Source organism: Macrotis lagotis, chromosome 7 (assembly GCF_037893015.1).
Source record: "Macrotis lagotis isolate mMagLag1 chromosome 7, bilby.v1.9.chrom.fasta, whole genome shotgun sequence".
NCBI classification, from domain to species: domain Eukaryota; kingdom Metazoa; phylum Chordata; class Mammalia; order Peramelemorphia; family Peramelidae; genus Macrotis; species Macrotis lagotis.
The window spans coordinates 55,737,700-55,749,325 of NC_133664.1; the positions used below are offsets into that span (position 1 = coordinate 55,737,700).

At 37.8% G+C, this 11,626-nt stretch overlaps 1 protein-coding gene across 1 annotated transcript in view; it reads right to left on the reverse strand.

Annotated features, from left to right (window-relative positions):
• Positions 1-11,039, reverse strand: part of TRDMT1 (tRNA aspartic acid methyltransferase 1) — a 62,329-nt gene extending 51,290 nt beyond the window's left edge. Inside the window, exons 1-2 of the mRNA XM_074192931.1 lie at positions 10,830-11,039; positions 4,118-4,268 (exon numbers count right to left, since the gene is read on the reverse strand). Coding sequence (XP_074049032.1) covers positions 4,118-4,166 — 49 coding nt within the window. The 5' untranslated portion in view covers positions 4,167-4,268; positions 10,830-11,039. The remainder of the gene's footprint in view (positions 1-4,117; positions 4,269-10,829) is intronic.
• Between the last annotated feature and the right edge of the window lie 587 nt (positions 11,040-11,626).

Consider the following 11,626-nt stretch of genomic DNA (forward strand, 5'->3'; position numbering starts at 1 on the left):
CTAGAAAAAGAAACTCAGTCCCCAAGAGTTTAAGTGATGTCCAAGGTCACATATAATCAGTGACAGAACTGGTACTAGAATAGAACCTAGGTCTCTTGTCAACTATTCTAGTTTCCTTCTTCTTTAGACCATGCTGCTTTCTCATCACAAACCATACTCAAACAAACATGATTGCCAGTAGATAGTATAATTGTTCTGACTATGACTATGGACATTCTATAATGATCTTGATACATTTTCACCACTTTATCAGCTTCAGCCACAACAGCAGACCATGTAATTAGTCATCATTCAAAGTGAAGAAAACTTTGTCCAAAGATCTGTAAGCTATAAGACAGATAGTGCTTCATAGTTATAGACAGCTAGTTATAAGCCTTCTAAGTTGAGAGTTCATATGACTTCTAAAATCCTCTCCTACATGACTAAGACTAGATAAAACTGATGTAGTTTCCCAGTGTTACGCCTGAAAAGTAATTGAAAGTTGAGAAAAATCAACCTCAATGAACATTTTCATTGGTATCTGTGCCTTTATGAGCCAGTGATAATCTTTCTTTCTCTTGTCCGAATGTAGCCAAGGAAGGAAAACATAACCAGATTGGTCACAGGATGATGAATGTTTTTGACCACAATGCTTTTCATAGACTATCTACTTAAGTTTCAGAAAGATTGCAATCTCTATCTGTGCAAGGAGTCCGTAAACAAGGAAAAGAAATGAAACTCCTTATATTTTGAAACAGTTTATCTATATGCTGCTTAAACAGTTATCCTACCTAGCCACAGTATAACAAAAATTGTCAACTTCATAACAGAATAAAGAACAAGTTTCTTACATCATTTTCAAAACTTTTTTTAACCAAAGATTACAACTAGGCAGGAACTGTCTGCATAAATTCCCATTTTATTCCCCATTCTATTTCATGAATTTTGGGAGGAGAACATGGGAGAAAAGGAAACAAGAGGTTAAAAAAAAAGGAAATCTGGTATATCTTAAATTTCTGAGTCTTCCTCCCCACTTCCTTAATGAGTCAAAACATCCAGAGCTGCTGTTACCTAGGCAACTAAATTGTATAGCATTAGCCACAAACAAACCAGAGAAAAAGGAAATCACCAAAATAACCAACATCATTTCTCCTTTTGGCAAACTTTAAATCAGAGGGGGAAAATAATGGAAAATTATTTTATTCTTGCTAATTAAAAAGGCTCAATAACTTTACTAACGGGCTATTTACATTGAATCCAAAGTTAATAAAAGTAACAAAAACTTCAAGGCTCTATATTTGTTCTGGTATGTCTTATTACTGCTAGTCATGTACTTACTTAGAAGGAAAGCTCTGAAGTGAGCTATCATGTGTTTGTAATACCTCTAAGTTTTCATATTTTTAAGCATAAATTAAATAAAGGAAAAATATCTATTTACCCAACTAAGCAAAACAAAATCTTTTAGTCTGGATCTGTGATTTCTTTGGAACTCACAGCATGGAAAAGTCTTCCATTAATGCAGATCAGGAACTATACTATAACTGAGAGTCTTAGAGAATTGCCTAGGTACAAAAGGGGCAAAGTGACTTGGCCATGGATTTACAACTCTCCTATGTTTAAGGCAAGATTTGAACATAGGTCTCCTCACCTGAAAAGCTGGTTCATTATCCATTATGGCATGATCTCTTCAGAAGATGAATATTGGTAAATGATATTTAAATTTACACTAGAAAATAAAAACAATTTACTAGAAGAAAATATAGCCATACTTGATCTCTCTCTCAATTCATATCCTCGAGTGTATACAATAGGCACACCTTGTTGTGGTTCAATCCAGACTATAGGGAGCTCAGGGGGCTTGTTTGACAAAACCATTGGAGTGGTTTGTCATTTCCTTCCACAGTAGATTAAGGTTTGTTTTTTTTTGTCTTTAATTCTCCAAGAAGACCATGACATCAGGGAAATGATGTCATGACAAGCAAATGAGTTGGGATTTAAATGAGAGAGTACTGTGCAGTTATCAACTTTACTTTCTCTTCCGGGGCCATCTGGGTCCAGTGGTCAGATTGGTAAACAGAGGTTGTGAATCAGGTCTTCCAAACTCAAAATCCAGCTCACTATCCATTGAGCTACCCAGCTGCCTCAGAGGACTGGTTCCTGGGTTTGGTTCCATCTAAGGTCATTGTAACTGAATGAAAGCAAAAGCCTTTAGAGAGTCATTAAATGTGGACTGTGGCTAAACTCAGTTGCATCCAGAAATAAAGGGGGCAGAATAAGGAGCCAAGCCCAGAGATCATAGAATAATTTTAGAGAGAAAATTAACTATATTTTAATAATGTAATGGTGCCACTATATCATAACTATGTTTATATAAAATTCCAAGCACTTTCAAGATTTTTTGACCTCTTAAACTTAGTAGGAACAGATATTAATAACTTCTATCATTCTTTTAACATCTCCCTGTCCTTCCATTGCCCAAGCTAATGTAGCAAAAAAAATTTTGTCAGGAAAGTTTCATAATTTTGTAATATGATTTATGATCTGTCTTAATCTGACACAAAGAATTTACCAAGGCCACAAGGAGTCATACAATGAAATTTAATTTGCAGACCTTAACATTTCATTTTCTCTCCATTGCTCAGCGTAGGATAGTTGAAGAGGCATAGCCTTATAAGGGACATTCAAATCCTTTTTTTTATTTTTGGGAATCCTTTCTTTTTAAAAAAATATTTTATTAGTTTTCCAATTATATACAGTAGTAGTTTCTACCTATCATTTTTTTTCTAAGGCTTTGAATTTCACAGTTTTTCCCCCAACCCTCCCTTCCCTCCCCATCCCCCATAGAAGAAAATCTGATAATCTTTACATTGTTTCCATGCTATATAGTGATCAAAATTGAATATGTTGAGAGAGAAATCATATCCTTGAGGAGAAAATAAAATTTTAGAGACAGCAAAATTATGCAGTACATAAGACACTTTAAAAAAATGAAAGTAATAGACTTCGGTCTTTGTTTAAACTCACATTTCTTTCTCTGGATACAGGGTGAATACCTCCATTGCAGGTACTCTAAAATGGGACATTCAAATTCTTAATGTAATGAGTATATATATTTTGTTGAGCAGTGGATGCTAGTGTGCTAGAATTGAAATAAGTAAGAACTAAGTTCAGTTCAAATCTTAATTCAGATTTAGATTGATGACCTTAAAGAAGTAAGTCACTTACCTTTTGTCAAAAATCAAACAAAACTATCCCTCTTCCTTATTACTATTAAGATTTAATGTCTTTCCAGTCACAGATTTTTGAACATGTGTCAACCTCAACTCATTCTCCCTCAATCTCCACATCATTGCCAAACTGGTAGATTCTATCTTCCTGGCTGGTCATGCATGCATCTGTCCAATTCCAAAGCCACCAACCTTGCTCAAGCCCTTATTGCCTCTCTCCAGTACTGCTTGAGCCTTTTAATTGATCTCCAAGACTCAAGTTCTTCCTAATCCAAACCATTCAAAATCACTTGGATACAATACCACTTCCTAATCCATATTATCTGTCTCATTCTCCCACCTAATTAAATCCAATGGCTCCCAATCACCTCTAGGATCAAATACACTTTTTTTGTTTGATATTCAGTGTTCTTCAAAGCCTGGCCTCAACTTCCTCACCTCTCATCCCATTATACATTACTCCATTCCACACTACAATCATCTCAAATGCCTTCTTATCCTTCTTCGGTGACACTCCATTTCTTTTTTACTTCTTGGAGGTGTTTTCATTTGTCTTCTGACCTAAAAATATTTATTATTGTTCAATCATTGTTGTCTGTTCTGTTCACCTCTTCTTGCCTTGGCATGGATACTGGAGGGGTTGGCCATTTCCTTCTCCAGTTCATTTTACAGATAAGGAAACTTATGTAAATGAAGTTAAATGACTTGCCCAAGGTTCCAAAGCTTGTATGTGTCTGAGGCCTATGAGATAGGTGATAGCATTCCCATTTTACAAATAAGGAAACTGAGATTTGTATGAATAGATGAAGAGTGATAAGAGGCAGAACCAGGGAAAAATTTCTGTAATAACAACTTTGTAAAGACAAACCATTTTGCAAGACTTAAGAACTTTGATCAATGCAATGACCAACCTTGATTCCAGAGCATTGATGAAGCATGCCACCCAACATGATAGACCATAGAGGTAGAAGGAGAAACATAATGTGGAAATTTCTTTTAATTGGCTATGAATTTCTGATACAAGGTTTTTGTTGACTTTTTTCCTTTTCCCCAGTGGGAGACCTGAGAGGGAGAAAAAATATTAATTGAAAAAACTAAAATTTAAAAAAATTATACATCCAAAAGTTTTTTTTTTTTTATTTTTTCTTCATAAAAATGATCTTCAGTCTATGTTGTTACAGTTGCATGTATCTCAAGGTTATTTACAAAGTTTACTTCATGCATCATATTCTTCATATGATTTCAATGAGTTAACTAATACAAATGACATTTATTGGTTTTACAGCCTAGTTTTATAGTAAAATTCCATGAGAATCTGAGGAATTGGTCCAGCCAATGGAAGAACTAACATCAGTGAAGAGATTAGAAAGCATTTTCCATTGCTAAGAATGGAACATAAAATAAAAAATAAGTTACTCTGTGATTACCCTTGGGCTTTTCTCCAGTACCTCTTCCAAGAATTTGGTCTATTAATTAGTCAGTGCATCAATAATATACATTGATTAAATATTGTGGAGGTGGAACTAAGAAAGGGGAGAAAAGACAATAACTCTCACAGGATCCCTTCTAGACTACTCCAAATACCTTTAAATAATGACTCTAACCAGATTCTAGAGGGGCATAACCCATAAAAAGACTGAGTGAAATAATTTTCCAGTCAAGGACAATTTGGAAGATTCGCAGGAAGGATCTGGTGCACTGGGGTTAGAAAGAGCCGCAGTGCAATTTGGGCTGTGCAGTTTGAGCGAACCGGAACTAGCCAACCAGGAACAGAGGCTCAGCTCAGACACAGTACAGGGGATGGGGAGCAGGCTTGGGGAGTCACCCAGCAGCAACTTCCAAGGCACTTAACCAAGACAGGGAGTCGAGAGAGATTGCAGAGTTCTCTTTGTTGTTCCTGAGGCAGGACTCTGTTGCTTCACCCATACTCAGATCCAATTCCCAATCTAGAGTCCCAATTTCAGGAAGAGGAGCTTTATTGCCTTCAGTGGAGCAGGACCCTCCCACAGTTCCATGGCAGAGGGGAGTGCTTGTGATCATCCACAGACTAGAACCCAGGCCAGAAGAGCAGTCAGAGTCTCTCATAAGAACTTTAAGGAATTGAGGTCCTTGGAGGGGAGGGGTGTTTCTGAAAACAGCTTCAAAAACCCCTCAAAAGCTTGGGACAGTGAATCCTCCACCCTAAAAGCAGAGTTCCATCTTAACAAAGAGTTAAAATCAAGTCATAGATTGGGAAAAATGAACAAATAACAGAAAAAAATCCAACTTTAGACAATTAGTTTGATCCTATGGAAGATCAAAATACACATTCAGAACATAACAAAGTCAAAACTTCTGAATCCAAAGTCTCCAAGAAAAATATGAATTGGTCTCAGGCTATGGAAGAGCTCAAAAAAGATTTTGAAAATCAAGTAAGGGAGGCAGAGGAAAAATTGTGATGAGAAATGAGAGCAAGGCAGGAAAATCAGGAAAACCAAGTCAGCAGTTTTGTGAAGGTATTAGAAAAAAATACTGAGGAAAGTTACATCTTAAAAACCAGGTTGGATCAAATGGAAAAAGCAGTCCACAAGGTCAATGAGGAGAAGACTGCATTAAAAAGCAGAATTGGTCAAATGGAAAAGAAGACACAAAAACTCTGAAGAAAATATTTCCTTAAAATGTATATTGGAGCTAAAGGAAGCTGATAACTTTGTGAGAAATCAAGAAACAATTAAAAACCAAAAGAATGATAAACTAGAAGAAAATGTGAAATAGCTCATAAGAAAAACAACTGACCTGGAAAACAGATCCAGAAGAGATAATTTAAAAATTATTAGACTACTTGAAAGTCATAACCAAAAACCAAAAGCCTACACTTCCTTTTCCAAGAAATAATCTAGGAAAACTGCCCTTAAATGCTAACTGTATGCTAGATCTCAATGATACAAATACAAATCATTTCCATATTCAACATCACCTGGCTCAAGAGAATGGAGTCTATGACCTCTAATCCACTAAGCTTTTGGGTTTTTTTGGGGGGGGTAATTTTGACTTTGTCATCAGATTTCAATTTTTCTTTTTACAATCTTAACACATTGCTCGTAGTAATGTGGCTAGGGGAAATAACTAATCCTTCTTCCATGTGATAGCCTTTCAAATACTTGAAAATAGTACCTCTCCCCACCAATTTCTTCTTTTTTTTTCCAATTTAAGCATTCAAAGTTGCTTCAGTTAATTCTCATATAGTACATACTTGAGGTTCTTCACTATGCTGATTGCCACTCTTTAGAATATCAAAGTTATTGCTAAAACATAACACCCACAATGAACACAATACTCTGGATGCCATCTTATATGGGCAGAGAAATATTCACCTGTCTAGTTTAGAACATCATACTTATCTTGAGACATAATATTACATTAGTTTTTTTAGTTGTAATATCATTCTATTAATGCCTGTTAGGTTTTCAATTTACTCACAGCCTGGATCTATTTCAGATGAAGAGCTATCTGTCCATACCTCCCAGCTTTATAGTTGTAAATATAGATGTTTTAACCCAAGTATAAGATTTTTAGATTTAGCTCTTTTAAATTTCATCTAACTCATCTTGACCCAGTGTTCTAGATTGTAGCCCATCCAGATTAAATTTCACAAGTATTCCTTTATTCAAGTCATTAATTAAATATTCAACAGCAGAGTGATAAAGACACTCAAATACAGATTCACTTCCTAGATGATATTGAACTACCAGTGACGATTCTAAGGGTCATCCAATCAGATCTTACTCTACCAACTAAACTCACCTCTTTCTTTGTCTGTCTCTGTCTTCCACAAAACTATCATGAAAGATTATGTCAAATGCTTTGTTGAAATCTAGGCAAACTTTATCTCTTGTATATCCCCATTCTACCAGCCTAGCAACCTTATCACAAAAGGAAATGGGGTTAGTATAGCATGTCCTCTTTTCTTTTTTTTAAATGAAAAAGCATTTATCAAGTACCTACTAAGTACCAGACCCTTTGGTCAGTAGCATGAGTTGTTTTTGACAAATAACCCCAGTTCTTGGTGACCATTTTTTTAGTAGATGTTACTATATAATTGATGATAAGTGGAATAACAAAGTCTTAAGCTAGAACATTGAACCAAATCTAATATAATGAAATTGAGAAGGTTTAACTGCCACAAAAGTTAAAAAATATCAACTTTGAAAGTACAAAATGGAAGAGATATGCCAAGAAAACAGTTCATCCAACAAAAGATTTTTTAATGGAATAGAGAGAGGTCAACACTATGGGATGTGGTAACCCCTCCCCCTCCACAAAAAAATGCATGATATCAGGCTGCATTAAGGCAGGCAATGATTCCAGGTGAGGCCACATCTGTAACACTAGGTTCATTCCCAGGTGATTTGATTCAGGAAAGACAGTGATATTCAGGAAAGAATATGGAAGAGCAAAGAAGCTACTGAAGAACCTGGAAATCATGGTATGTGAGAATCATCTGAAAGCATCCAGCATGGCATGCTTATTATCACTACTCCTTCAGTATTGAAGAGGACTACACCACCAACCAAATGATTGGTGCCATGATTTGCATAATTATGTTTATTATAATGAGGGGCATGCTGTGCAAAGTGTCCTTCTCACTTGTTTTTACCAGAATTGTTCCATCCCTTGACCTGATTAATAGGAAATAGGGCTATTGGAAATGATCTGGCTGCTGGGGTGGGGGTGGGGGTTGTTTGGATGTGAATTGGTTTTGATAGAGCTTCACCAGAATGGGGCAATCACTAACATGTGATATTTGGTGACAGAATGCAACAACCAATATATCTTAACCTGTCTCTCAATGGACCAATCATCAGTTTGGTCTCTCCACTCAGAATTACTTTAGTTTCTCTTTCTCCATATTAGCTAGGTACCATAATGCACCCTCAACACTGGGCAAGCACCAGCATGTAATATTTGGTGACAACCTGATAAATCCTAATTACAAGTCACTTAAAAGATTCAAAGTTCTCAGAGTGTCTGGTGGACTCTAGCTGACCCTTATAAATCTGGGAGAAAGGGTATAAATCTCATACCAGGTCTTAGTCATAACAGCAGGTCTTCAAAGTGAACAGCCTCTGGCATGTTGTAACAATATAGGTAAGGGAAGTCAGAAGTATACATCTCTATCTTTGCATAACGATTGGCACCAAAGACTAAGTCAGTCAGGTTGGGGCACAAAGCAGTGCAAATGGACAAGGTGTTCTCCTGATGAATGCTTCTCCATGGCAGACTTGGAATGTGTGGCAGTTCCAGTGGCCTCAAGCTCTGGGATGTATACTACCAGAGCTGAGCACCATCAACTCAAATGTGGTCAACTGACATTGTTCTAGTGCTAAAGCTGCTTCCAATTGTGCCATACCAAAGATGGAAGATCTGAGAGGAAAGGGCATATAAGAAGAGGAGGAGAGAGGGAGAGGGGAGGAGAGGGGAGGAGAGGGAGAGGGGAGGAGAGGGGAGGGGAGGGGAGGGGAGGAGAGGGGAGGAGAGGGGAGGGGAGGGGAGGGGAGGGGAGGAGAGGAGAGGGGAGGGGAGGAGAGGAGAGGGGAGGAGAGGAGAGGAGAGGAGAGGAGAGGAGAGGAGAGGAGAGGGGAGGAGAGGGGAGGAGAGGAGAGGAGAGGAGAGGAGAGGAGAAGAGAGGAGAGGAGAGGAGAGGAGAGGAGAGGAGAGGAGAGGAGAGGAGAGGAGAGGAGAGGAGAGGAGAGGAGAGGAGAGAGGAGAGGAGAGGAGAGGAGAGACAAGGCAAGGATAAGGAAAGCCAAAGCAAAGCCAGAGAAGCCAGGGAAAGGCAACGCAAGGCAAGGCTAATGGAAGGCAAGGAAGGCAAGGCAAGGAAGGGGGAGGGGAGAGGAGAGGAGAGGAGGGGAGGGGAGGGGAGAGGAGGAGGAGGGGAGGGGAGGGGAGAGGAGAGGAGGGGAGGGGAGGGGAGAGGAGAGGAGAGGAGGGGAGAGGGGAGGGGAGGGGAGGGGAGGGGAGGGGAGGGGAGGGGAGGGGAGGGAAGACTTGGGACCAGGGGAAAAAGGAGGAAGATGTTTAAGTTCATGAAGGGCTATTATATGCAAGGATTAGATATATTCTTCTTAGTCCTAGACAGACAGCAGTACTAGGAACTATGACTAGAAGTTGCAAAAGAGAAATTTAGGCTTGATGTCAGGAAACGTTTCCTAACAATTCTCAAAACTGTAATGTATTTCCTTGGAAGATAGTAGATTCTCCTTAGTTGGAAAGATTCAAGCAAATGCTGAATGGCCTCCTCTTGGGCTTGTTAAAGAGGGAATCCTTGGTCAGCTATGGTTTGATCTAGATGTCCTTCCATGTCCCTTCCAACTTCGGAATATTGTGTTTCTGTGATTGTCTTCTAAAGGACAGACCTGGAGCTTGTAAATCTTTTGTGTATGTGTGTCTGTATGTGTGTATTCAGGAATGCAATAAGTTTTCCTTATTCTTTTACCAATGTTTTTTATTTTAAAATTTATACCAAGATATAGAAGTATAGGACACTCAGATCTTCAATTACTCCACTTTTCCTGCCCCTCATCCTGCTATAAAAACTCAAAATCCAAAAACCCTTTATCCACAGGCCCCCTTAAGAGGCCCCCAAAAGGAAACACATGCTGCTGCCAGAGCTCTTTAGAATCCCTGCCTCTGCCTCATCTTGAAGGATTCTAGGGGCGGGGGGTATGGAGAGAAATGGATGTCATGACTCATTGACTGTTTCAAGCCTTGCCAACCACAAAATTTAAAACAGAAGGGGATGATTTATTTTTAAATTAAAGAAATGTTGATCAAGCAGGGAAGTTTGTGGCATGGAGATGAGAATTCTGTGACCCATGCAACTAGAGATGTGTGCAAAAGGATGTACAATTTGACTGTCCCCTGGGTAACACAATATATGCCCCCTTTCCTCCACCCTCCATCTTCCATCCCTTGGATCTCCATCATACCATGATTTCTATAATAAAGTCTGGAAAGTTTCCCAGAAGAAATTAGAATTGATACCACAAGAAAATGAGGTTCTTTTTTTGTTTTTGTTTTTCTATTGAAAGGAAGAATAAATATTGAAATTAACTTCTACAGTATAGTGTTTGGTATTGTCTATCCACACTCATTTAAACACTTACCAGATGACTGGGATCCCCTTTTGCCCTTACATTTTTTCTTATAAAAGAAAAACTCTTACAATCACCAAACAAAGTCTTCTGGAGCTGGGAGCCAACATGAAGCCTGAAAAGAAGTTTTTTTAAAAAAGGCAAATAAAACATCCTTTATGGTCCATTAATTTTTTTTGTGACCAACACCTAAGAAACAAATATTTCAGCAGTGGATATATTGATTCCAACTTATTTCCTAAGGGGATAATTAGGTAACATTAAATTAATACTTCAGTGATATAAAGTAACAATCTTAAACAATGTTCCTAGCATTTTAAGTGCTATTTTTTTTTTACTGGAAAACTGAAGCAAGAAAACCACAAGAAAAAAATGATAAAAAAAAAAAACCCTGATAAAAGTCACATCTCATTCTTTTTAAAAATATATAATTGCTCATTTTATCTTTAATAGTCTACAGAAATTAGTAACCTTTCTCTTTACTCACCCCCAACCTTCTTCCACATGGAGTACTTTGTTCTATTAGCCAGTAAATCTGGACCTGAAAATAAATGAAAATACCTCAGAGTAGCAGCAACTCTGAAAGGTGCCCTGGTAAAAATGGATCTGGCCTGCCACTGTCCAGTTCAAAAAGTTCCAAACAAAGGATTACAGGAACACTCTGCCAAAGCTGCCAAGGACACTGATTTTGAAATGAAAATCATATTGTGTGGGTAGCATTGAGTCAATGAAACAATTTCCTTAGTGATAACAGTTGCCTCAGCTACATAGATTACTTACAATTCTCAGTTGTAGGCAAGCATTTCCATGGTTTTCTAAAGCACACTAGTCATTTCCTTTATTCAATTGTTAACTCCTCTTCCAGGATATAGTTTTGTGACTGTTTGGTGTGGTAACTCAGCAACTGTTACATATGGTATATTTTATGAAAATGGATGGGACAATAAAAGTTGGATTTTTATTGCTCTCATATAAAAACTTACTTTTACTGCACTGAGATTGTCTAACTTGATGGAATTGTTATGAAGAAGATAGTAATAGTCTGATGAGAAGCACAATAGGTCTAAAAGGAGACAATATTATTAGAATTTGGATAGACTTCAGGAGATAGTGGAAGACAGGAGGGAGCAGACATGAGCAAGCAACAACAAATGATTTTGTAAAGAATAGAATCCTAGATTGAGAGCCAAAAGGGACTTTTAAGACCATCTAGTTTAATCCTCTCATTTTTTCAGACGAGGATCTGGGGTCCCACAAATTAAATGATTTGTACAAATTAACACA